Genomic DNA, 27164 nt, shown 5'->3' with positions numbered 1-27164 from the left:
GCCTCTTTCCACACTTTACTCAGTTCCAAATCCAAGTTTCATGCAAACGCATCCGTCCAAAGGAGCCTAAGTCACATACGGAACGCTAGCTGTGGGAGAGTCGAAGAAATGGAGTTTTTCGTTTTCGACAGTGCAGAAAGGCACACTGTAAGGAGAAATAGCATTGAGCAATTCATAGAACCTACTGCCTTGTATTCCCAATGCGGGACGTTCCAATACAACTGAAGACCACTCTTGAGGTATTAGAAACCTTTATTGTAACTATTCTGTGAAACATTTTTTCAAGTGTTTTCCACTTTTCCCAGCCTGTTAAAAAAAAAAAAAAAAAAAGAACTAAATGAAATTTATTTTTTTCTCAATGACCTAAAATTATAATCATAACATTAATTACTGTGCTGCAAATAGTAGCATAAACACAGCATATGTGTATATACATATATGTGTATATACATTTACATACATAAAATATATTTATAACAAAATAAGGAGGTATATAGTTCTTATTTTTTTCTATAACTGGTCACATCCATGGTCAAAGCTGATATTAATAGCTACCTTTTTCCATCACCTATTCTGTATTCCCTTTGCCTTCAGCAAGCATTTCAGCTGGTTCTGGTTCTTACCTGGTGGGATGACCCAAACCTCTATTTCTCAAGAGTGCTGTCTGGATTGGGTTGTTGTAGTTTCCCACTGGCCTTAATCACAGGACATGGTACTGCTAAGAGACACCCTAAGGCAGTGGTTCTCAACCTTCCCAATGCCGTGACCCTTTAATACAGTTCCTCATGTTGTGGTGACCCCCAATTTCATTGTTACAAATTGAACATAATTAAAGCATAGTGATTAATCACAAAAACAATTTGTCATTATATATGTGTTTTCCGATGGTCTTAGGTGACCCCTGTGAAAGGGTCATTCGACCCCCAAAGGGGTTGTGACCCACAGGTTGAGAACCGCTTCCCTAAGGGCTCAGACACACTCTTCCTTACTTCCATTTTGGAGCAGTAGTCCATGTCCCCTTGGTAGTCACGATCAATCACCCCAGCCAACCCCCTAGCACACTGCCTATTAATTCAGAGGCATGAGGAGCCCAAAGTGGCTGGTGGTAGTCTTTACTTCCAGGTCAAAGGAATCATTGTTGTGTCTCCTCATGTCTGCCTCTTTCTGGAACTGGGACCTCTAGGCCAGCAAAGCATAGGTTGTAGGAACAGAATGCAAAATTTTGCTAGTGGTTCACTAGGTGCAACAGTGAGTGGTGACACTCCCATTTTTACCCCGTGCTTCCTGGACCCCTGAATCCTGACTTTCAGAGAGACAGCACCATATATTGGAGTCTGACTCAGAGCATAGACAAGACAGCCTTCTGGAGAACCTTGCCACAGCTCTGCCAAGTATTGCCACCTAGCTGGCACTGTAACTGAGCTTTCCAAAGGCTCTTCCTCAAACCAGCTGCTTCAGGGTGGTGGACAACATGGTAAAAACAGTGAGTTCCATGAGCATGGGCCCAATGGCATACTTTTATTGCTGTAAAGTGAGCTCCTTGATCAGCAGCAATGCTGTGTGGAATATTATAATGGTGGGTAAAGCATTCTGTAAGTCCACAGATGGTCGTCTTGGCAGAAGTATTGTGTGCAGGGCAGGCAAATCCATACCCAGAATAAGCGTCTATTCCAACAAGAACAAAACATGCCCTTTTCATGATAAAAGTGATCCAGTGTAATCAAGCTGCTCCCAGGGGGCTGGCTGATCTCCCCAGGCAGTGGTGCCATATCAGGGGCTCAGTGTTGGTCTCTGCCGCTGGCAGATTGGTCTTTCAACAATGGCCATAGTCAGGTTGGCCTTGGAGTGGAAGTCCATGTTGCTGAGTCCCTGCGTAACCTCTATTCTTGCCACCAAAGCCACTTTGAGCGATGACAGGGGTGTCTGAGGAAAGGGGCTGATTGGTACCCACAGAATGAGTCATCCTATCAACTCAATTATTAAAATCCTCCTCTGCTGAGGTCATGCTTGGGTAAGCATTCCCATGGCACACAAATATCTTCACATTCTGTGACCATTTGAGATTTCTATCCACATACCTCTTCCCCAGATTTCCTTGTCACCAATTTCCAATCATGTTCTTTGCAAGTCCACTAGCCATCCAGCAAAACCATGAGCCATAGCCCATGAATCGGTATATAATCGAACATCTGGTCATTTCTCCTTCCAAGCAAAGTGAACAACCAGGTGCATTGCTTGAAGTTCTTCCCACTGGAAGGATTCCCTCCACTACTTCTCTTCAGGGATGTCCCAGGAAGGGGCTATCGTGTGTACCTGTCCACTTTCAGCTGGTGCCTGTAAAGCAGGCCTTCTCTTCCACTAATCACAGGGAATGCCCCATGAGGCCATAGGTGCAGGCTGGGGCAAGAAGGCAGTGAAGCAGAAATGGAAATCACAGACATTTGGACTATTCTTCATGTAAATTACTTGTGCCTTCAGGACCTGCTTGGACCCACACACTTATATTCCACACCCATTTGATGATGGAATGCTGCTGTGCATGCTCATGATGGTTCAGTGGGTCAGATGACACCCAGTCTGTGCAGAGCATCTCAGATCACATAGTAACTTGGTGGCCCATGGTTAAGCCTTCAGTCTCTACTGTGTTCCCAGTAGCAGGCCAAGAGCTGTTTTTCAAAAGGAAAGTAGTTATCTGCAGATGACGGCAGGGCTTTGCTCCAAAATCCTTAGGGCCTGTACTGTGAGTTGCCAATAGGGGACTGCCAAAGGCTCCAAGCAGCATCCCTGTCTGCCACTGCCACGCCAAGCACCAGTGGATCAGCGGGATCACATGGCCCAAGTGGCAGAGCAGCTTGCACGGCAGCCTGGACCTGTTGCACAACCTTCTCTTGTTCTGGAACCCATTCAAAACTAGCAACTTTCAGGTCGCTCAGGAAATGGGCCAGAGTAACACACTCAAATGAGGAAGACGTTGCTTCCCAAACCCAAAGAGGCCCACTAGACATTGTGCCTCTTCTGTGGTTGTGAGGAGGCCAGAGGCATCACATCCTTCACCTAGAGGGATATGTTGATATGCCCCCACACTACTGAGCCCCTAGAAACTCACTAAGATGGGAGTCTCCTGAATTCTTGTCAGACATATCCCACTTTTGGATCTGCAAATGTCTTACCAATAAACCTAGAGTAGTGGCTACCTCTTGATCACCAGGTCCAGTCAGTATAGTGTCAACAATGTAGTGGACCAGCGTGATACCTTGTGGAAAGAAAAAGTAGTCAAAACCACTGCAAACTAAATTATGACATAGGGCTGGAGAGCTGATGTACCCCTGAGGTAGGACTGTGAAAATTAGGCCAGTGGTGCAGTGTAAAGGCCTGAGAGCCGATGGTGTTGATTCCAGTTCCACTTCTCATGAGGTGCCGGGGTTCTTGTCCCAGCATCAAGAAGGGTTCAGGAATCTGGAGAAGGCTGTGTGTAGATGTTAAATAGGAATCCAGAGACTAATAAAGAGTCTGGAGACGGGATATAATTTTGGAAGGCATTGGGGGTCAGAGGAGCTTAGCTAAAGGAGCTAAGATCCAAGATCTTAAGTCTAAGGCCCCCAGGACCCCATGCTTTTTATTAACACAATTTGTCCTGAGGCGAGGCAGAGATATACACTTCAAAGGGTCAGGGTTTGGTACAGAGTCACTTGTCAGAATGGGGGAATTAGCCTACGGCTGTTCAGGTGTTTGGCCAGTAGGGGGCAATAACATGTAGATTAAGATGCCTATTAGCTGTCTGGCAGCCACCATCTATTTAATGTATCCTATTCAGGTTTGGGGAAATGACTTTAGCCATTCCCAGATGCAAGTGACTACATGTGTGACTCAGCCCTGTTGAGTCCCCAAGTCTCATCAACCTTTTGATGAAACTCTTGAAATTATGACATGCTGGAATTGGTCTCCGGCATGACGTCTGACTAGACAGCCAATTCTTTATTCCTCAGAAATCTCACTTTTTAAAAAAGTTTTGGTAAGAACTAATTTAAATTTTTTAATAAAAATTATTATATTAAGGAAAGGCAATGGGAACTGGAAAGTTTCAGATCACCCCCCCCAAAAAAAGGTTATTTTTTCTGTAGTAATTTTAATAATAAGGATACTTTTTAAAGCTATAAGAATAAAATCTGGAGAACCAAGATGGCGGCATAGGTTAACGCCGGAGTTTGCTGCTTTGAACAACTACTTCAAAAGTGAAACCAAAAAACGGAAGGGACATCACCCAGAACCACAGGAACGCTGGCTGAGTGGAAGTCCTACAACTAGGAGGAAAGAGAAACGCACACGGACACTCAGAGGAGGCTCAGTGCTGAAGTCAAATTCTGAGGTGCGGAGTGCGTGGAGCGGGCTGGTGGCGGAGGGCGCGGTTGACGTTTTCAATCGGGAGGGAGTCGCAGACTCTGAGCACCAGATCCGGGCGAGTCTTTAGGGACCCAGACTCAAACGGGAGAAGCGGGACTGTCTGGCTTCGGTCAGAGCGAGTGCAGCTTTCTCTCCGAGCTTTGCAGCGGGTGCTGGGACTCAGAGAGGCAGAGCCCCTGGGGACAGGACTGAGAGCCGCCATAACTGCTCTCTCCGGCCCACCCTGTTGATCCTGTGCGACCCGCCCCGCCCAAGCCCTGCACAGAGGCATTTGCCGGATAGCCTCAGGCAAAGGCTAGGTTAGCACCTCCCTAGAGGACAGAAGTTCTCTCACTGCTGACACAGCTGATTCTCATAGCCACTTGGCCTGGAGGTCAAACCCTCCCTGGAATTAGCTACAACAATCAAGATTTAACTATAAGACTGCGAACAAAGACCACTAGGGGGTGCACCAAGGAAGCATAACAAAATGCGGAGACAAAGAAACAGGACAAAATTGTCAATGGAAGATATAGAGTTCAGAACCACACTTTTAAGGTCTCTCAAGAACTGTTTAGAAGCTGCCGATAAACTTAATGCGATCTACACGAAAACTAATAAGACCCTCGATCTTATATTGGGGAACCAACTAGAAATTAAGCATACATGGACTGAAATAACGAATATTATACAGATGCCCGACAGCAGACCAGAGGAGCGCAAGAATCAAGTCAATGATTTGAAATGCGAGGAAGCAAAAAACATCCAACCGGAAAAGCAAAATGAAAAAAGAATCCAAAAATGCGAGGATAGTGTAAGGAGCCTCTGGGACAGCTTCAAGCGTACCAACATCAGAATTATAGGGGTGCCAGAAGATGAGAGAGAGCAAGATATTGAAAACCTATTTGAAGAAATAATGACAGAAAACTTCCCCCACCTGGTGAAAGAAATGGACTTACAGGTCCAAGAAGCGCGGAGAACCCCAAACAAAAGGAATCCAAAGAGGACCACACCAAGACACATCATCATTAAAATGCCAAGAGCAAAAGACAAAGAGAGAATCTTAAAAACAGCAAGAGAAAGAAACTCAGTTACCTACAAGGGAATACCCATACGACTGTCAGCTGATTTCTCAACAGAAACTTTGCAGGCCAGAAGGGAGTGGCAAGAAATATTCAAAGTGATGAATACCAAGAACCTACAACCAAGATTACTTTATCCAGCAAAGCTATCATTCAGAATTGAAGGTCAGATAAAGAGCTTCACAGATAAGGAAAAGCTAAAGGAGTTCATCACCACCAAACCAGGATTATATGAAATGCTGAAAGGTATCCTTTAAGAAGAGGAAGAGGAAGAGGAAGAAAAAGATAAAGATACAAATTATGAACAGCAAATGTCCATCTATCAACAGGTGAATCTAAGAATCAAGTGAATAAATAATCTGATGAACAGAATGAACTGTTGATTATGATGGAATCAGGGACATAGAAAGGGAATGGACTGACTATTCTTGGGGGGGAAAGGGGTGTGGGAGATGTGGGAAGAGACTGGACAAAAATCGTGCACCTATGGATGAGGACAGTGGGTGGGGAGTGGGGGCGGAGGGTGGGGCGGGAACTGGGAGGAGGGGAGTTATGGGGGGGGGGGAAAAGGAGGAGCAAGTTTAATAATCTGAACAATAAAGATTTAATTTAAAAAAAATAAAAAATAAATAAAAATAAAAAAAAGAATAAAATCTAAATATCATGGAACAAATTCAGTATTTAGTGACTTCTGGCTTTCCCTTTAAATCTTGTCCTTCCTTTTTCTATCACCAAAAGGGGACATTTTATATATCCTTATCTCCTTTACCATTATTATTTCCCATTGTTAGGATAAACAAAGTCAAAACTACCCAAGCAAAGCACTCGTGTTGCTCGGGCAACAGTTTTTTCTCATAGCAGAGCTAATTCCTGATTATATTATTAGTTTCTGGTCAAGATCTTGTTGTAACCAATGGTGTCCTTAGTAATGCAGATTATGTTCCTTAGTTAATAGAATTGAATTATGGCCAATTTACATGGCAAAGACTCATGCTGTAAGAGAAATGCCTGCATTAATTTCCTGTCCCTGGGATATATTTTATCGTAATTTTCCTTTCTCCTTGTGCACATTTATTTTTATTTTTTCAGGGGCGAGCACGAACACAGTCCCTCACATTTGCGGAAACTGCAGGGTCAGCATATCCGGTCAGCAATGGATAAGTGCAATGGGAAAACCACCTTCATGATCACGGTATCTCCCCTGCCAGGTAAGTATCTCCTTGAGCACATTTAAATAAATTTTCTCCTTTCCACCAAAAACCCTGGTCTAAGACACCTTAAAAATAAGGGAATCCCTGTGATGGGAAAACATTTAAACTATTCACTGGGTCTGCAAACTGCTTCTGAAAGAACCTGATAGTCAATATTTTAGGCCTTGTGGGCCACACTGTCTCTCAGCTCCTCAACTTTGCTGCTGTAGCCTGAAAGCATTGAGATAATATGTAGACAAATGGTCATGGCTGTGTTCCAATAAAACTTTATTCACAAAAACAGACAGAGGGCCAAATTTGGCCTGAGGGCTATGATTTGCTTTGCTCTAAATTATAAGTTCCATGTGGGCAAGGACATGTCTGGTTTAACACTTCATATCTGAAGACGGGTACCCCAAAACACCAAGCCTGGTACTCAAAAAACCTTTTGTTGAATGACTGGGTGAGTAAATTATTAATGTGGCATCAATGAACAGATTATCCCAGCTAAAATTTGAAAAAACTAGTAAGCCTCATTCAACAAGCTCTCTTTTTTGGCTTGCTGATCGATTTTCCTTAAAAACTACAAAAACCTATCTACATACTGCTAACATCTCAGTTTGCGTATACCACAGAGAATACATTCATGGCCTGCATTCTCAGGCAGTTGAGTTATCTTACCAGCAAGAAAGAATAAGCATGAAGAAAATTTTCTTAGAATCAAAGCCGGTCTGTCCATTAACCCCCCACCGCACCCCCCCAATCCAGGTCTGCACATTCCACTGGCATTAGTCTACTGGGACCACGCAGGAGTGTAAGGCTGCTGTCAGGTAAGAGAGCAGCTACCATGTCTCTTCCCTGCCTTTAAGGTCTCTGCAGCTTCCAGGTATGTTGTGCCTGGGATCTGGCTCCTAGTAGGAGAGGAACAAGATAGAAGATAAGAACATCAGTCCTGTGTCTGGAAACTACATTGTCCAGAAGATCTTCTGGCGAGCTTGATGCTTCCAGCCCTTCCCTCACTGATCCCTGCATCCTGCTGTTCACCTCGCCCACCCATAGCACTTTCCATATGTCTGGTCTCCCTTGTTTTGCCTTACTTTTGCACCCATTCAAATGTGGGTTACAGTAACTTCCTTAAACAAAAATCCCATTTGGCTGTCTGGACCAGAGATATTTAACCCTGACTGTGCATGGGAATCACCTGGAGAGCAAAACAAAACAAAAATCTGATACCTGGACCCATCCCGAGACCAACAGAATTAGCATCTCTTGAGCAGGGATAGCAGTAATATTTTTAAAAAGCTCCCCGCTCCCTTACCATGGTCATGTTAATGTGGATCCAGGATTGAGACACCCTGATTCTGATTTTTTTACATCAGAATCACCTGGGGAGCTTTTTTATCATATAGATTTCATGTATATGTATTATAGAATTGTATACCTGAAACCTACATAATTTATTAACCAATATCACCCCAATAAATTCCATAAAAATAAGTAAATAATATAGATTCCAGACCCAATAAATCAGAATCTCAGGGGATGGTGGGACCGGAGCTCTCTGCTTTTCTCTGCCTCTCTTTCTTAGCTGACTTCCTCTGTGTAAACCTGAACAACTTGGACTGTCAGCTCAAGTTTCCAGGTCTCCAGAGCCTACCAGTACTAGGAAACACAATCCTTTAGTACAAATTCTTAAGGACCTGACTGTCTCAACCTTATTTATAATTTGATACTTTCAGCAGAGTCTGCTCAAACCTTGGACTTTCCATTGTCAAAAGCCAATGGACTACATTCCCAGCTTCCCTTGAACCTCAGTGTAGGCCTGAGGCTGAATCCCATGCAGTGATACATAAGCAAATGTGCTCCATGAGTCTTCTGGGACGTTTCCTTGGGGGTGGATGTGGTGGTGTGCTGGCTGGAGCTCCCACCGCCATCCTGGAGCCATGAGCACAAGAGCCACATCCTGGAGATAGCTGAATGTGAACAGCCTGGGCCACTGATGAGGTCCTGATGACAGTCCTGACTGCCTACGTCCAGAGAGAAACACATGCCAACTATTTGGGGTTTGAACCCGATGGTTTCCTATGATCCAATAAGCTGTGACCAGAGAGGCAGGACACAAGAGATACCAGGTAGCGAATTTCCACGTCTGAGCAGATTTAGGAAAAGGGCCCTGAACAGAGTTGGCAAACTGTATGGTGTTTCACCACAATCCCTGAGTTCCATTGCCACACAGCTTGGGTCTGTATGGAAAAGAAATCCTAGAATGCATGAAAAGTTTTGGCGTGGGCTGATATCACAGAACATGCACCAGGGTAAAATGACAATTCAAGAGAAGCGGGCTCTGGGCGGTGGAATTGTGGGTAATGTGGCTGCAGGCCAGGTCGGCAGGTGCTCTGAGCAGATGGGAGTCAGTTGTTCTGCTAATAATTGAAGAAACACTGGTTACATATTTTCTGGGATCTGGTTAACTCGTTTCCTTTCGCTGCTTAGGGCTATGATTTATAGGCGGCACAGCCACTTGGGATAATAAAGCCCCCAGGCCTCATGGCAAACTGCTGAGATTTTTCAAGAAGAAAGGGACGGCTTGAACATTTCAATCGGCTTTTCCTAAGTGAATGACACCCAGAGGAAACAGGTTTCCTATGTGCCTCCATTGTTCACAGCCCCAAGAAGAAAGATGAGAGGAATCAAGAAAAAAATTGCTATGCTATGGGGAAAAGAAAAAACGGGGGTTGGGGGTGGGTAACATTACATTCATTTCAAATACCTGACATTCTTGAGAGTCCTGGACCAGGTTTCCCAGAACTACAACTCCCAATGGACACAGGTCCCATCATCATTTTTTTTCCTCCTTTTCTATAAAAGCTCTTAATGGGGTGAGAAAAAAATTGGTTTCAATAGCAACTGGTTTGAATGAATCTATTCAATAAAAGGAAGACTATAACATTTATAATTTTTAAAAAATAGCCTTTCTTCTACGTGTTCTACTGGGCTATGGCCTTCCTGTACAGCTTCTTTTCTTCCTAAGTGAATAAACCCTAAAAGTGCGTCCATAGCCTCTGTGAAGAAGCTCCATGCCTGCAACACCGGTGCCCTCACAGCTGCCATGTCGCTCTAGGTCACAGGAGCAGCAGGTCTGAGCTCAGGCACAAATGCTAGACACTGTGTCAAACACAGGGATTTAAGAAAGAAATCAGTTGTTCTCCATGTTCAGAAGAAAATAAGTTTTTAATGGTCTGTAATAGAAAACAGGGGGGAAAAACAAACAGCAAAGTAGTCCATTCTCAGGCCTTAGCACAGATCACCAGAGACCTCAGGAAATCTTTGTGGAATAAAAAGAAAAGAAACGAAGAGGAAAGGAAACGAAGAGGAAAGGAAAGGAAAGGAAAGGAGAGGAAAGGAAACGAAGAGGAAAGGAAACGAAAGGAAAGGAAAGGAAAGGAAAGGAAAGGAAAGGAAAGGAAAGGAAAGGAAAGGAAAGGAAAGGAAAGGAAAGGAAAGGAAAGGAAAGGAAAGGAAAGGAAAGGAAAGGAAAGGAAAGGAAAGGAAAGGAAAGGAAAGGAAAGGAAAGGAAAGGAAAGGAAAGGAAAGGCACATGAGAAAAGCAATGGCTATATTCAGGGCTTGCTTTAGCAAAGGAGTCAGCCACCATCACCTCAAGGCAGGCAGAGGAATTGGAAGCTTAATAGTGAAAAAAAGGAACTGCAGGTGTGCCCTGAGTGGAGGCTGCCACCCTGGGAAGCTGTAGATGGCCAACAAGAAGCAAGGCGTCCACTGTGATTGGTTAGGAGAGCATGTTGAGCTTTCTCTGGTTGGTCCTATGTTAGCAATGGAACAAAAATTAGGGGACCTGTCAGTTATTCATCAAGTTCCTGGCCATTTGGGGCCAATTGTTTCAGAAATGATGGTGTAGCTTTCTGGATTATTACTAAAGATAGCAACCCGGCTTCCTGCAAATCTGACCTATAGCAGGCTGGCTCCTGGGGCCGGCTATTATAAATAAGGTTTCCTGGACAGGCTGCTGCAAGCTGTGGGTCAGCTTCTATTTTTACAAACGGCCATCGCCCGTTTGAAAATTGTCTCTCATCTTTCAGACAAAGACAGATAGCTGTCTACAGGCAGCGAGGTGATTCCCGGCGTTTCTAGAGACCCACTTTGGGAGACAGCTTGGCCACCTTGCCCAGAAGTACCTATGACATCCCTGCTTATGTGAGCACGTCCCCAGGACGATGCCCTGAGAAGGCGAGAAAGGAAGGGAAGGCTAGTGGTATTGAGCAGGTACCGATATTACAGCCCACCCCACCTCCAAAGATTCTAATTTAATAGAGTAGGGCTGGACATCAATATTTTTCCTAAACTTCCTAGAGGATTCTAATGTGCAGTCTGGTTGGCAGCTAGTGACCGAAACCTTTGAGCAATACTGGGAGCACATTCTTAGCCACTAGTGAAAATGAAGCAGGGCTGCAGCCACGACCACTTTCTCAGGAAGCCTCCCATCTCTCAGTCTTGTAATGTTGGGCGTTAGAAATATAAAATACAGAGTGAAACTAAACTCTGAGAGTAGCAAGTAGACCGTGTCATAGAGTGTGAGCCTGCCTACACGACATGAAAATGCAGCATTATTGAAACTGGGCCATAAGCAACAAATTCAAAACACTTCAAACCATCGTGAAAGTGACGGAAAGACTACCTGTTCTGAGCAGCATTCTTCATTTTTATTTTTAACCATTAAAAATGTATTCCCCCTTCTTTAAAATGCCATTTTATCATAACATTATTTCTCATAGGTTTCATGTAATGAGAGTGTGTGCTCATGTGTCTGTATGTATTTCAGCTAAGTTTGTACATTTATCAAATACTTGACACAGAATTCAGAACAACAGGCATTTGGGGCATATATACTCAAAAGAATCACATATTCGCTCAAATCACCTGGTATCCATTTTTTATTTCCAGTCATTTCTAAATTTCAGATTTGCCAATTTATCTGAATTTAATGCAATACCACCCCCTGGTGGAAATCTATAGAAAAGAAGCCACACTGGAATGCTTTCTCCACCACCCCAGCCCCTGCCCCAACCCCTCTCCCATACATCTTCTTCCTCTCTCCCAGCAGTATTTTTTCTTCAAACAAAATCAGATGCAAAAGCTCAGTGAACAAAACAGCAAAAATAAAACTGTGCTAGAGGCTTTCTCTTCCCCACATTCTCATTGCCAACCCCACATCTCCCTCAGAGTATTCAAAATAGAATTCATCTCTAAACATACGCCATCTTCCCCCCCAAATTAAAATCACCCCTGTTTCTCCCAAGCTTCCTCATCTCAACGAAGAGCATCTCCTTTGCCATTCACTCAAACCAAACCCTCCTGAGAATTCATAATACACATGAACAGATGAAAGGCTCTGAGTAGGCCCGCGTCAAGAAACCAGTTAGATATATTTAATTCCCAAACTCATTTTATCATGAGACACAACCCCTCCTCCCCAGAACTTGCAAAAAAAACTCTGGTTATATTTCATTCAGAAGGATTGTTCCATCTTAATTAGCAAATTAGCTCTTTGGCTGCACATTCTATTCAATCTTCAAAAATGCTTGGGCACAGTCCACCATACAACAAGCCAGCTCTCAATTGCCCATGGTAATGCAAAGTGCGGCCCTCAGGGAGTTGACCCCAGACAGCTATGGAGTTGATGCCACTGTGTCTTCCACCAGGAATTCTTCTAGCAGGAGTCATGCTTTGTCTTTCATTAACTGTAATAAACTTGTATCGCATGATCCCCGTGTCATTTTATTTACGAGGACTTTAATCTCATTCGACTACAACCAGGGAGCATCATGGGCAGCTCTGCAACTGGCAGTGAGCTCAGTGGCTCCCATGCCTTATCTCCTCCTGTGGATTTATGAGCCAAAGATGTCAAAATCCCTACAGCTTCCAGCATCCATGTAAATGAACATAGATTCTTGGACACTAGATCTAAAAGAAATCTTTTTTTTATCAAAATCTTTATTTTTAATAGAAATAGAGCTTTATGTTCCAGGTGATTAGTAATAGACGTAAATCTAGTACCAGAATAGCACTAGATTAGATTAGTACTAGTTCCAAATCTACTCGTACACATTGTATCAGAAATTATGTTGGTCAGTAGTCTCCTGGGCCATTTGCTGTCATTTCATGTCACTTACATCTTTGACTTGGGAGCGGGGGCCCTGAGGGCTTGCACACACTCCTTTAGCAGCCTGGTGGCCTCCAGAGCCGTCCCCCAATGCATGGAGAAGCCCCCGCTCCCATGGCCATAGTGATGGACCACAGGCAGCCTCCGGCCATCCCGGGCTAGGAGCTCTTTCTGCAGCCGGACACCTGCTCTGTAGGGCCTCAAGCCCACCGTCTCCTTTATGTCCCAGGCTCCGTGGAGAGAGGGCTCCAGAGCACAGCATCGGGAAAGAATATCTCTGCTAATTTCTGCATCTGGGGACAGATTCCAGTCTCCCTTTTGCCTGCTTCCACCCAGGGTTACGTTGGATGCACCGGGGTAAATATATGTCAGTCCACTCCCATCTCGGATAAAATGCTTCACCCAGGGAGCCTGAACTTTAAGTAGCTGGCCCCTCACGGGGAAAATCTCCAAGTCTCCAGCAAGCTGTCTGCTTCCAAGGCCCGAACAGTTGACCACGATGTCGAAGGACGGGTGAAGCTCCCACAGGTCTTCTATTCGCCGGGTGAGTATCATGCCCCCGCTTTCTTTGACCCTGGGGAGATGAAGAGACCAGGAGGTGAGCCTTGGCAACTTCCTGCTCAACCCTGTACGGGCAGTGATGGGCAGGGACATGGAAACAAACAGCTCAAGAGCTTCCAGGCCCGAGCAGGCCGAACTCTAGCCACCAATTGCTTCGTATTCTTGGCAACTGGGGATTCCAAAAGTGGAACCGAAATAAAAACCTATTTCAAAAATTCAAAGCCAAGTAAATAATACGCAGGGTGGGGCAAAAGTAGCTTTACAGTTGTTCATATGGAAAACAATACAATACTTAATAAATAATAATACAAGGATAAACTCTGTTTCAAGTACTCACAGCTACAAATCCTGTTCTTTGTCCTATGTGGGATTTTTTTAAATATTTTTTTTTTACTGATTTCAGAGAAGAAGGGAGAGGGAGAGAGAGATAGAAATGATGACAGAAAATCATTGATGGCTGCCTCCTGCACACCCCCTACTGGCAATCAAGCCCACAACCTGGGCATGTGCCCTGACCAGAATGGAACCATGTCACTCAAACATTGAGTCACACTAGCCGGGCTGTCCTTTCTATGTGTAGTAGAGTTTCTATATCATTCTAGATGCCAAATAAGTACCAAATTAATCTGGGTATTTTAAATACCCAAGTATTTCTTCTTTATGTCATTTACTTAGCACCTAAATTAACTGCCTGGGACATTTTTGTCTTGTATGTTCCTTTGTATTGCCTACTTCCACCCAGGGTTACGTTGGATGCACCAGGGTAAATATATGCCAGTCCACTCCCATCTCGGATAAAATGCTTCACCCAGGGAGCCTGAACTTTAAGTAGCTCCCTAACTAGATGGTTGGAACAGGGCTGACATGCTCCCCTTAGATCTACCACAGGGATGTTAGCAGGAGAGGGCTAATATTTAAACATTATGTTCTGTGTTCCAACCATCCCAATTAGAACTCAAAATTATTCTCCTAATTCAGAAAAATAAGAGGATTTACCAGCCTTGGAATTTGAGCAAATTAGTTAAACTCACTAAATTTGTTTTTTCAGCTATAACCTAGAGACAAGAGTGCTGAGCTCTCATGGTTTTTTATGACAATTATGTAGGAATTCAATAAATGTAAGTATCCTTCTTTTCCATTTCAAGGGTACCTTGCTGATTGACCTACTGATGAAAGTTCATCCTCCACCTGGAAACTTCTTAAATTAGCATAGAGCACAGGGTGTTGGGAAGCCCTGTCAGGCTTGCTGTGCTGAGTTCCTCCCAGCCCTCATGCCTCACAAGAAAACTTACTGAATGTGCCCAGTTATCCTTGTGCAGTTGTGATGTGACCATGTGGTGATACTCAGTCGTTATCGTATAGCCATGGCCAATGCATTAACATGGCACAAAAATGTAGGAGGAAACTGCACCTGGAAGCTAGAAGTTTTAGGTAATCAGGTACCTACATGGCTGCCTTTACCATCATATGAAGTAGTTATTCGGGAGGTTTCGAGTGACGTGGTTGGGGGTATAAGAAGCTTGGTGACTTTGCTCTTAGAGCTTCCTGCAACTGACCTCACCCTGGGCAGGGAGGATACCATTGCCCCAACCACCCAGGAGGAAATGGGGGTGGGGGGGTGTCAAGAAGCTGTGCTCACTACATAGCCTCAGCCCAAGTCCTCTGATCATCACCCTAAAATCCAAGTGTCCATTTTCATTAAGCCTAAAATCCAGGCTGTGGGACAGAGGAATCCTAATGGAAATAGGAAGTCCTGAAAACCAAGCCAAAATGCAAGTTGAAGGTATTTGGGGCTAACCTTGGTGAGGAAGGAATTACATAATTTAGATAAACCCTCAGTTTTAGAGTTCTTGTTTATAACAAAAGAAAACAATGAAGCTAGTTTCTTTACCACCAATGAGGAAGATATTCAAAAATAATTTATAATAAGCATAGGATTCTCTCATTCAAAGAACTAGAGTAAATTATCTACTAGTAATTTTATATAACTGGAAGCATATTTTCCAAACTCTCCTGTACAGGCCAGGAGACTAAGATACTATTTCAATAAGTTGGTTTTATTGGTGTGTCGTGGTGGTGGTGGTGAACCATATTGTGCATCAAGATGCACACTACAGCCGTGGCCGGTTTGGCTCAGTGAATAGAGCATCAGCCTGCGGACTGAAAGGTCCCAGGTTCAATTCCAGTCAAGGGCATGTACCTGGGTTGCGGGCACATCCCCAGTGGGAGGTGTGCAGGAAGCGGCTGATCGATGTTTCTCTCTCATTGATGTTTCTAACTATCTCTCTTCCTTCCTCTCTGTAAAAAAACCAATAAGATATATTTAAAAAAAAAAAAAAGATGCACACTACAAGTAGAAGATAGGCATGTCACTCATCAAAAAGAATGGTGTGACTCACTCCTGTGACTCAAGCACTGTCTTCAAATTGTTTTCAAAGCCCTAGCCATCTGTGACCAACGAGACACAATGCAAGAGCTCTGAGGGACCACAGAGAATTTTCAGTATATATTTTGTGAATAGCTAAGAAGTTAATTATGGCTATGACCGATGAAGGAAGCAGCAAAGAGCCATGTAAACTGACCTTTTCTCCAACCATGGGAGGTAGGCAGAACCTTCGCATTTCAGTGTTGTAAAAGCCTGACCAAACACATGTTGGGGAAATTTCTTCAGTTCAGCCTGGGTCATCTTTCGAAACCCCAGAACCACGTCAGCCCAGAATGGCACTTCTTCAGTAGGAATGCTCTGAAATACCTGCCAACTGAAGCATATTAGGAGAATAAATTTCCTGAAATTTTGTGAAATAACACATCTCTTATGAACCCCATGTGACATTCTCTAAAGCAATGACAAATCACACTTCCTGTAGATGAGCAAAAGACCTATTCTTCCATTCTCTTGGGTTCAGATACCTTAGCAGCTAAATTTAAAATGTTCATGAGTGAGGGGAATAAGACATTTAACAGGTAGTGTATCTTTTAAAGATTGGATTTAATTCTTTTTTTCCCCAAAAAGCTCTTGCCTAGATTTTCTTGTTTCCTTATGACTATGCACATTAGAGGAAAGCTTTTCCTGTTTTGCATAATGCTTGACATAAATTATAAGCAAACTATCAAAATTTTAAAGGTTGGCCTCATTCCTGAACAAAATATCTAAATTGGAATGAGTAATGGTGAGAGTTCAGGAGGCTGGGGTGCAAATTATGACTTAAGTTGTAGGTCATTCGTTTAGCTCTTGATAAAAGAAGTTGTCTGGAGAAGTCCTGTTCCTGCGAAGTCATGGTTGGGGTGGATGAGGCTGGAATGATATTGATTGACAACAAGAAGCCTGTAATAATTCTACCAATAGCTGTGAGGCATATGTTGAAGTTACAAGTGTTTTTCATTAATAGGAATAAATGTTGTAAATCATGGCTGCTCTGAAATAGTCAGGAAAATCATTTGAGTGCTGTACATGGTTGCTAATGATGTGAGTAATTCATAACTAAGTAGTTTGCCTCAGGGCTCTGTAATGTGTGCTCATGCTGCAAGCTCTCTCTGGGCTAGATTGCCCTCTTCCATATCTTCACCATCATCTGTAGGCCAAACACTCAGCAGGCTACATCTCCAGCCCACTTCTCTCTCATGAGTTCCAAAATCAGATCCACACCCATCATGTTTCCTACTCCCCACTGAATGCCGACCTCATATCTCATACAATAAACACACACACACTTCCCCTACTCCTTTCCCCATCTTATCCAACTCAGAAAATGGGATCCCATCCACACAGGTGCTAATGCCAGGAACCCAAAAATCACCCTTTACTCTCTCAACCCCTGCATGCCATCAACTATCAGGTCCCATCAAATCTCCTCATAAGCCCTGGCCTGGTGACTCAGTTGGTTGGAATGTCATCCCATACACCAAAGACTGGGTTCAATTCCCAGTCAGGGCATATACCCAAGTTAGGGGTTAGATCCTTGGTCAGGGTGCCTACAGGTGGCAACCAATGGATGTTTCTCTCTCACACTCCCGTGTTTCTTTTTTTCTCTCTCTCTCTCCTTCCCTCGCTCAGGTGAGAATTAAAATAATAATAATAGCCCTAGCCATTTTGGATCAGTGGATAGAGCATCGGCCTGCGAACTGAAAGGTCCCAGGTTGGATTCCAGTCACGGGCACATGCCCGGGTTGTGGGCTCGATCCCCAGAGGGGGACTTGCAGGAGGCAGCCAATCCATGATTCTCTCTCATCATGGATGTTTCTATCTCTCTCTCCCTCTTCCTTCCTCTCTGAAATCAATAAAAATATTTAAATAATAATAATAAATCTCCTCTTAAGCATTTCTTAATTCATCTACTCTCTATCCCCACTATCAACAGCTAGTCTATCCCATCATCATCTCACGTTCCACAAATCTGTCTTCCACACTACAGACAGAATACTTTTGAAATGTAACTATGATCAGTTACTTCACTGTGTAAAATCCTTCCCGTTACATTGGAATTTTTCAATCCCTCCAACACACCACAGTCACCCCAGACTCAGGTCTATGCATGTGCCCTTCCCTCTACCCAGAATGCTGCCTCCTCTGTCCGCGACCGTGTCTGTGCCCCTTTCACCTCTACACATCACCGGACTAACCTACCCTCATCTGGATGGTCTGCACTGAAACATCACTTTCTTCCTGGTGGCTTCTCATAAAATCCCAGAGCAAGTTTATTCTCCAGATAACTGCTTTCGTAATTTGTGTCTCATTAGACTTAGGACATTATCCACATACCATAAGCTACATGAGGGCAGGACCATATCTGTCCTTCTTTTAAAAATCACTTCATATATATTTATTGAGCATCTACTACATGCCAAGCAGTATGTATTAAATTGCTCATTTATATATCCCTAATACCTAGGATAGTACCTGACACTGATGAATGCTGAAAACTTGTTTTGAAGGAATAAACAGATTAATAAAGTGGTATACTTAAGCCAAAGATGCACAGAGCATTGTGCCCTTGTCTTGGCTTGACTCATCCAAATCCTTTTTGGAAGCAAGTAGGATAAAAATCATTCATGTGAGGGGAAATGAAGAGCTCTCTTCTGGAATAGCTTAACGTGCCTTCTTTATAATAACCTCAATGGTGGCAGTCTTACTCTTGAAAGGTCATTTAAATTGTGGACACAGCTGTTTTTAAAAATTACGTAGAGCCAAAGTTTGTGAATTAGATAGGACCACATTGGTTTTGACAAAAATGAAGGGTGGCCATCTATTAATGAGAACCATTTGCCTACATGGTTCATCAGCTGGTTTTGGGGACAGTTATAGAACCATCTATCTTCAGAAGGTAGAGAAGTGAAAGTTGCTACTTTGGACAAAGACTTTGAGGAACTAGTGATGTCAACATATTTTGGTATTTGTGATGGTGAGGGAGGGCAAGAAAAGGAAAAGGGTAGAAATCTGCCTGATACAGGTGTGTTCACCAGCAAAAAATGTCAGCAGACATTGTCAAAAGAGGAGGGAGGACAGGGTTTTTTGGTTTTTGTTGGGGGGGGGGGAGGTTGTTTGTTTGTTTGTTTTGCTTTAGAAATAGCACAAAGGGTGCAGTGGATTTAAGAATTTAGCAAAAGGCAAACATCCCTCTGCTCTTTCAAAGGTTGTAGGGCATGACTGTGTTAAATAACACAGGATAACACAGATGCATATAGGTTATGTCACTAAGTTAAAAGTGATAGAATGGTTAGTGATCTCTACTTAAGGCCATATAGAAAAATATTGCAATATTTTAAGTGCTGGTTTGTGTTAGAAATGTTACATAGGATTTATTTTTAAACTCTTTTGTTTAATTGTGCGTCTCCTGAAATCAGATATGAAGAATCAATAGGAGTGGGCTAACCATTTCAGAAATATTTTTTTCCTAAGTGGCACTTCACAAGGTAACTTTGGTGACCACAAAATTTACATTTTTGGAACGTAGCATTCTCCACAGACACTAAGTATATAAGATGTCCCTATATTTTGGGTCTCTGCACCCACTCGAGTGTCACACCTGTTTGCTTTCCATCAGCCCCATTATCCTCACATAACCCACCTCACTGCTTACCTGACATATTTTTGCGGCCATATTTGCAAATCACTGCATAACCCCCAAGGAAACTCAAAGCAGTATTTGTTGAGAAACTGTAATGGATGTTCATTATTAAAAAGTCTAACACCGTAACCTGCCTTTCTTGAGTTCTTTGGAGTAAAGCCTAAACTGTTCTTCTAAATCCTCCCACATCCAGGTCAGCATTCTGCGCAGCAGACACCAGACAATAATATATGTTGAACTCTGAAGTCTGTTTAGATCATTCTAAATTCTAAAGTAACCTCAGCTCTCCTCTCTTACCCAGACACCAGGTGAACGGCAGCCTCCCCGGCTTCTGCAGAATTGGCAATTGCCGATAGGTGGTCAAAGGTCTCTCTGAACCACTGCTTTTGCTTGTGGATGGGTGTGTCTATAATCAGGGAGAAAAGCAAGTGGAACAGAAAGGGAAATTATAATGACTATGCTTCAGATGAGCTCCTTCTAGATGCCGGGGAAAAGAATAAAGAGGTGAAGAGGAACATTTAGATCAAGTACCACACTGTGGAGGATTTATCAGTGACCAGAGTTCTGCTGTCAGCATTTGTTTGTATAATGACAATCAACAAAGGGGGAACCAACCAATGAGGGGGGGTCTGATTGGTGAGCCAGCTGGCAGGTGGTCTTGGGCAGAGGTCATTGAAGGGTCTGTAACCAACCTGAGCGGAAGTCAGTTCATGGTGAGGCATCCAGCCGGCCATACAGTTAAAACAAGAGGAGAAAGAATCCAGGGCCACTTTCCTGGGGACTGAAAACATGGTGGGTGACAAAGGGAGACCTGTGAGGCCCAGGTCAGCCAGGACAGAGAAGGGAATGCACATCAATGGGAAGCTGGAGAGCTCACCCGCTGCCACAAGGAAACAAGCCCTGAATTATGAAGGTGAGCTCCTCAGGAAGGGCTCCCTGCAGCCCCAGCCAGGCTGCCATGCCCTCCATCCGTTCCACTCCATGAATCACGGGCCGCTTAGAGCAGCATGCCTCGGGCAGCAGGGGCGTGCAGGACCGCACCAGCACCGCCTCTGTCAGAGTCCTGCAGACCAGTGCTCCCTATTCCCCAGGCATCCCTGCCAGAGCCCAGGAGATGGGGCCTGGACACAGTTTCTAGAAGGGTAGCAGGCCTGTCAGGGAGGAAATAAGGGTCAGGGTGCAGCCCCCAAATAAGAGTGTCCAACGCAGGCACAGATAAATCTAACTGTGGGTAAAGTATTTGGCCCTCTGGTTCCTGTGGAAGGTTCGTAAGGGAGAGACCAGGGCCAGGCCAGGGAACAGTCATTCTGAGGGGCTGCAGTGGGGGCAGCACAGAGGAGAGGAGGGAACTGAGGCACAAAAGATGCTGGTCAGCTCTGTTTGGAGAGATGTCCCTGTGGTTCACAGTAGAGTGAACATGCCCCTGGAGTCACCCTGCTCCCCAGACAAACCCCAGGTCAATGAGAGCGTTTCAGTAGCAGGGTTTCAAAACTTGTTAGGAGAGACAATGTGCTGTCTTTAAGCATGTGCCCATTGTGTACTCGACACTGTATTCCAAGACTGTGGACTGTGCCACCGTGGTAGAGATCAGGAAGAAATAAATAATAAACTCCAAAGAAAACTAAATTAGACCCTTAAGGATTATACCCCAACAATCTAGGCCAGTGTATGGGGCTGTATTAAAATGCATTCCCTGTTCCCACCCAAAACCTGAAAAACAAAATAGTGGCTGAGATCCACATGAAATCATCCCAAAAGAACTGCTCTACTCAGTTCAACAGCGAGTAGAGCAAGCCTGGTGACCTAATCCATGTTCTCGTGCTGGTAAAAAGAAACGGTAGCCCGAGTGGCAGTAATAACAATAGCAACTAAGTATATAGCACTTGCTATGTCCCAGGCACTGTTCTAAGTGCTTTACATATATTAATCCATTGAATTTTCACACGACCCTATAAGACCAGTATGGTCCTCATATGGTGTTGATACTCCTGAGCACAGAAGATATTTACCACTGGGCCTGGTCGGAGCACATGTGGGAGGCAACCAATCGATGAGTCACTCTCATGTCAATGTTTCTCTCTATGTGTCTCTCTCACATAGATGTTTCTCTCTGTGTGTCTCTCCCCCTCCCACCCACCCCCCCCCCCCAAAAAAATCCTCCGGTGAGGATTAACAAGCAAAAACAAACTCAAACCCAATGCATCTTTCAGCCTGAACACATACTGACTGGTTGTTCTATTCTGGCTTAGAGATAAGGATATTGGTCCCTTTACCCACAGGTAGTTTCTGACTTGATGGTCATTACTGGAATCAATGGAAAGACAGAGTTGCCAATTGTGGCAGTTATTAGCGCCGTTCACCAAATACTTCTGCCTGTCCATCTGCTGGGAGCCTTACAGAACTGCACTTCCTGGCCTCCTCTGAGGGGTGAGAGCATGTGAGCGGTGCTGTCATCACAAGTGATAAAAGTCACTTGGCCAGAGCCTTTAATTGCAGAGGTGAGACCCCTCCCCACCAGAGCTCTCCCCCAACACAAACACAGATACTGATGACATTCAAGCAGCAGCTGCTCCAGCAGCTTAGGTCCCTGCTGATCCCTTGCTGATGCTCAACAAACATATACCGTGAGCAAGAAGTAAACCCTTGCTTCTTAAGCTGCTAAAGTTTGGAGGCTGTTCCTATCTTACAGCATAACTGAGCTCTTGCTAACAGATGAACCAATAAGATGTTAAAAGCTCACATGACACTCCATGCATCCTCAGTCTACCTGACATCCACCATGTTGGACAGAGGAAGGAAGATCCCTCTCACCTGGGTAAACGTGGGGAATAAGGATTCCAGCTGCCACATCACTCGTTGTCTCAGGAGTGAACTTGTCTGAAATGACTGTGATGGAGCATCCTGGGACCAGTTTGGAAATGCACAGAGCGGTGGAGAGCCCCATCACACCTGCCCCCACCACGGCAACCCGGACTGGATCCATGGGCCTGCAGGGAAAGAAGGTGTGTGAGCTCTAAATCTCATTTGAGCGGTTATTCCATCCAGTACAAGGTTTGGCCCGAGGTCCAAAGCCTCTCACAATAAGACCTTTCCTATTGGCATTTCTCGTGGGATAAGGAGAGCTCCCTGTAAGTTCTCTTCCCATTAAGTATCGGGGTATGGGCAGCAAGGTCTGGATGGAGTTTTAGACATGAGCGCAAAACCGGCCTGGAGTTGCCCTTGGAACATACGATAGTTTTGTGAGATTGCCTTTGAGGGGATATTTCTACTCATTCGGCCCCCTTTCCTAAACTACTTTCCCTCTGGGTAAAACCTAGGAAAGGTGAGTGGAGTAAGCAAGGTAGACACAGCAGCAAATATAACAACATTTGACAGAAAGTCTGACTGAACTCAACATCTCCTCTTTCCTCGCCTCCTTCCCTACCTCTGTCACTGCTTTCCCAAGCTCCGCACTCCCACACTCACCCTCACCCTATGCCTGAAACCCTGCCCTCTGAAAGCAGGCTTTTCTGTAAGCTGGGGAGCAACCCATGGCCTCCTACCCTGGACGCCCTCATCTATAAACCAAGCCATATGAATTCCTTATTAACTCCTCTGGGTGGTAAATGAGAAAGACCCACAGAGTGTGTCTCATAAAGAGGGCTCTTTCTGAGAGTCCGTATGGAAATGCAGAAGCCTGGGCTGGGCAGGCGCCTGAGACCAGCACCCAGTGTAAGAACCAGAGGGTTAATGCGGGCTCAACACACTCCCACCCCCTCGCCACTGAGCCCTGCTCCACTGCCAGCTTACCTGTCTGTCATGCCTTCCCTGCTTGTCTGTCCAGCTCTGGTTTTGCTCTCTGTCTCTATAGGTCTCAGGCTCAAACTCCAGAGAGAGAAATACAATTTGTCTAGTTGATCATTGCCATCCCTATCAATGTTTAGCAGCAGGCCAGCTCATTGCACTAAACCAACCTGTACCTCTGCCCTTGGCACAGTGGCCCTTCTCTGTCTAATCAGCAGTAGCCAGGGCATCGGGTCGTGTGATATAAACCATGGCCACCTACACGCACGTCACCTTCCTCAGGAGGAGGCGGGGCAGTGCCCTCTGCTGTGAGCAGGACAAACTGGGTGGGGCTCAGCTGTCAGTGGTCTGTTCCGCCTCGGACGCTGGCTGATACTGTCAAGTCCTCCAGTGAAGTTCTCTGTGTGTTATTTCTATTTCTCAAGCTACATATGCATTTCCTCGGCCATTAGTTCGTCTGATTGCTCCACAACGGGCTGGCTAACTAAGAAAGAGCAGGATTGCCAGGGCAGAGGGCGGAGCAGGGGAGGGTCCAGGCAAGGGGCAGCCAAGCAGAGGAGGCAAGCTTGAGGAGTGTGGCCCTGCACGCGTGCTCCAGAGGTAGAAGGCAGCCACCTATTCCCTTACTGCCTTTCCTGCTTCGCTATGTCCTCCCTGCCCAGCAACTTTCCCAAAGCAGCTCTAATCAATTGAGAAGGAAAGTAATCCGTGGCTAAGAATAACCAGCTGCCAGGGAGCAGAAATGTGAGCCAGCAAGGTGGGTACAGCCTGGCCCCGTGACCTGTGAGTCAGGTCACCTGATCCCTTTAAGACACACACCCACGCTCCCTGAGTGTGTACAGCGTGAGCCCGGAGCCGTGAGCAGGAGGATCCCGGTACCTGTCTCTGCAAAGGCGGCCTGGAATCCACAGGAGGCTCTGGCACCAGCACTTGTTTTCCCAGTGAGTGGTTGGTCCAGTGCCTGAGAGACGAAGGGAAAGCAAAACTGCTTCCCATTGGGGACATGCCTGAGGACGTTGCCTCTAACCTGACTCTCCATTGGCCCACACGCCTGTGTCTCTGTCACTTGCTTCCCTGGAGAAAGGAGCCATGGACCTCCTCTTGTAAACTGTGAAGCTGGGGCTCCGCCAGCCCTGGAAGTGGGCCTACTTAGCAGCTCTTCTTTTTCTCGTTTACAAACCACCTCACCACCAGCCTGGGGTTTTGGCAGCTGGTTCGTGGGCGTGGTAAGTAACGGCCAAAGCTGTCCAGCTCCCAGCCAGTTCCGGCCAGAAGCAAACCCTGGCTGCCTCATGTGGCTGCCATCTCCCCGGGTTCCTGGCTCTGCTGTGTCCGCTGGGTCTGAGGGGGAGGGCGGGGAGGGCAGTGTGGAATGGGAAGGGTGGGCTGCAAGGACAGAATAATGTTGTTGATCCCTGAGATGATGCCCTGATTGCAGTTGGAAAAATTATTTAGGAAAAAAATCTAGGCTAAAAACTAAATGATCCTTTAGTCCACATATTCAAATATTTGCTGAGTGTCCACTGTGTGGCAGACTATAAAATTATAGTCAACAAGTCTGTTTACAGGAAAGCAGTTTGATGTATCAAAATAATGATGATAATGTTGTAACTAATGCATGTTTAGCTTTAACCATCTGCTAGACACATGCATGACACCATTAACACAAACACCCTATGAGATAGGTACTGTTATTATCCCCAATCCACAGATGAGAAAATCGAGGCTCCAAGAGAATAAGGAAGGGCCCAAGGTCTCTTAAATGGGAAAGCCCAGTCTGAATGTCAGAGTCCCAGGCTCAAGGTCTTCACCAAAGCACATACGGAGGGGCCACAGACAATCCGTTTTACCCTGAGCGAGTCATCTCACTTATGAAATGAACTAAGAAAACTGGAAATGAACTAAGATTTCTCTTACAAGTTGTTGTGAGCACCTGCTGAGTTGAGGTATGTAAATTTCTTTGTAAGGTGGTATATATATTTCATTGAGCACCTACTGTAAAACCAACCAACGAACATTTACAGAGCACTCTGTCCAAGGCATGTTGCAAGAACTATGAGAGACTCAAGGGTCCCTAAAATGATGTTTTCTCCCTCAAGAGAGGAAATGAGGCAGAATAAGACAGACCTCTAACAAGTGAGCACTGTGATTGCTCAGGAGAGAGGGAGCGTGGTGGGCCCAAGTGGCCAGTCCAGGAGGGACAAAGGAGAAGATGGGCAATGTTGGGAGGGAGGATGGTAGGAGCAAAGTCGCAGAGGCAGGAAGTTGAGAGAGAGCTGAGGAAACCGTGGGTGGCTCCATGGGGAGGTTTGTGTGAGTGGAGTGAGAAAGTGCCATACATCTGGCTAGGATGGAGGACTGTATCCAAAAAGTAATGGGAACGACGGAAAATATCTGAGAGGGCTCCTTCTTCTCCCGGCCCAGGTCTGGACTCTACTTACCTCTGAAAGGAAGACAAGAAGAAAACATTCAGTAATGAAACCAAGAAAGAAAGCTGTGCACACGTACAGTTAATAGGTCGTTCATTTGCGGCTGCACAGAACTATCGCAATATGACTTAAATGAGGGGTCATTCAGAAAACCAACAGCAGATTCGGGCGCACTGAAGGCAAGAGTTAAAAGGGGACTCAAGGACCATCCAGTGGGACCTTATGTTGTCATGTTATAGGCGTGTGGCTAAGGTCCAAAGAGTTGAAGTTATCTCCGGGAGACGGTAGGCAAGCACAGCGTCACACTCCACCCCAGCAATCTTTCAGAAACGTTTACCTTGAGCTCTGGAGGTGCCCAGAACCTCACCTGTGCAGTGGACAGGGAACTCCCTGCACATCCAGCTCTGCCTGCTGTTCTGCATGGCTGTCAGGGGCTTGGAATGTGTCGGTCCTGCTGGTGTGTTAGTCTGCCAGTAAATAAAGGGCCGCAATCCAATGGGACTTGAACTCTTCAGAAGGCTGCTGAGGAAGCAAAGTCTCCCAGGACCAGGATTTTGCTGCGTGTGGCTCCAGGATGGTCCAGGGAAGGAGGGGAGGAGGGCACTCACGTCTCTGAGACTTACGGAGAAAAGTCTTTAAATTTGGGAAAGTAAAATATCTGGCTACAATACTCACTCCTGGCTCCTAGCAGATGTGTGTCCCTTAACTGGACCAAACACAAAAACATTTGACTATACATTGAAGCCCTCTTTGCTCAGAGTGCTGGAAAGCAAGATATCTTTTCTTTTATAGCTATCGTTTTAATGGAATTTAAAGAACAAAATAAACAAATAAAACAGAAAAGACTCACAGCCCTAGCCAGTTTGGCTCAGTGGATAGAGCATCGGACTGTGGACCAAAGGTCCCGTGTTCGATTCAGGTCAAAAGCATACACCTCGGTTGCAGGCTTCTCTGTGGCCCAGGCCCTGGTCAGGACGCTTGCAGGAGGCAACCAATCAATGTGGTTCTCTCACATCGATATTTCTGTCTATCCCTGTCTCTTCCATTCTCTCTAAAAACCAATGGGAAAATATTCTCTGGTGAGGATTAAGAAAAAATAAATAAAAAAGACTCACAGGTATAGAGAACAAACAGGGTTGCCAGATTGGAGGAGGGTTGGGGGTCTGGATGAAAAAAGTGAAGGGATTAAGACATACAAATTGATAGTTACAATATAGTCATGGGGATGTAAAGTACAGCATAGGGAATATCGTCAATAATGTAATAGCTTGATATGGTGTCAGGTGGATATTAGAAAAATTAGGGGGAATATTTCATAAATTATATAAATGTTTAGCCACAATGCTATACACCTGAAACTAAAGTAAAATAATGTTAAAAGTCAACTGCAATTGAAAAATAAATAAATAAAAATAATATGGAAGAGAAAGAAGAAAGAAACACGCTCTCAGAGTTGACAGTGGCTGGGGGAAGGAGGGGAGCCGGATGGGACTGGA

General features: G+C 44.9%; 2 protein-coding genes and 1 long non-coding RNA gene across 8 annotated transcripts; 1 reads left to right on the top strand and 2 right to left on the bottom strand.

Annotated features, from left to right (window-relative positions):
- Nucleotides 1-1148: 1148 nt before the first annotated feature.
- LOC132236670 (uncharacterized) lies at nucleotides 1149-11928 on the bottom strand. The gene is given in 13 exon segments (XM_059699754.1): nucleotides 1149-1355; nucleotides 1358-1686; nucleotides 1689-1843; nucleotides 1845-2061; nucleotides 2064-2260; nucleotides 2262-2361; nucleotides 2364-2402; nucleotides 2405-2449; nucleotides 2452-2644; nucleotides 2646-2923; nucleotides 2926-3025; nucleotides 3027-3372; nucleotides 11924-11928. Coding segments are annotated over 13 exon segments (2211 nt in total).
- Nucleotides 11338-24278, bottom strand: DDO (D-aspartate oxidase). 6 transcript variants are annotated; one of them, XM_059700722.1, is made up of 5 exons: nucleotides 22268-22403; nucleotides 20149-20237; nucleotides 19754-19862; nucleotides 15974-16150; nucleotides 11369-13404 (listed from the first exon to the last, which is right to left on the bottom strand). In XM_059700722.1, the coding sequence occupies exons 4-5, from the start codon at nucleotides 16075-16077 to the stop codon at nucleotides 12837-12839; spliced, it is 672 nt and encodes a 223-aa protein (XP_059556705.1). In that variant the 5' UTR covers nucleotides 16078-16150; nucleotides 19754-19862; nucleotides 20149-20237; nucleotides 22268-22403; the 3' UTR covers nucleotides 11369-12836. The 6 variants fall into 6 exon arrangements, with proteins under 6 accessions (XP_059556700.1, XP_059556704.1, XP_059556705.1 ...); XM_059700718.1 differs by lacking the exon at nucleotides 20149-20237 and adding an exon at nucleotides 23246-23407 and having other exon boundaries at nucleotides 11375-13404; nucleotides 22268-22443; XM_059700720.1 differs by lacking the exon at nucleotides 20149-20237 and adding an exon at nucleotides 24119-24240 and having other exon boundaries at nucleotides 11376-13404; nucleotides 22268-22443.
- Nucleotides 24279-24335: 57 nt separating this feature from the next.
- On the top strand, nucleotides 24336-27120 carry LOC132236998 (uncharacterized). Its single transcript, XR_009453428.1, has 3 exons — nucleotides 24336-24465; nucleotides 24951-25185; nucleotides 25664-27120. It is a non-coding gene; the product is annotated as an uncharacterized LOC132236998 (long non-coding RNA).
- The last annotated feature ends 44 nt before the right edge of the window (nucleotides 27121-27164 follow it).

Source organism: Myotis daubentonii, chromosome 6, assembly GCF_963259705.1.
Source record: "Myotis daubentonii chromosome 6, mMyoDau2.1, whole genome shotgun sequence".
Taxonomy (NCBI): domain Eukaryota; kingdom Metazoa; phylum Chordata; class Mammalia; order Chiroptera; family Vespertilionidae; genus Myotis; species Myotis daubentonii.
This window is presented reverse-complemented; position numbering and strand designations above follow the sequence as displayed.

Bases quoted from the DNA above. Each gene is read 5' to 3' on its own strand.
- DDO (XM_059700718.1), bottom strand. The intron at 19,863-22,267 runs GTGAGAGGGATC...CCCTGATTATAG, and splicing joins TATTCCCCACGTTTACCCAG to ACACACCCATCCACAAGCAA. The intron at 13,405-15,973 runs GTCAGTTTACAT...TCATCTCCCCAG, and splicing joins CTCCCATGGTTGGAGAAAAG to GGTCAAAGAAAGCGGGGGCA.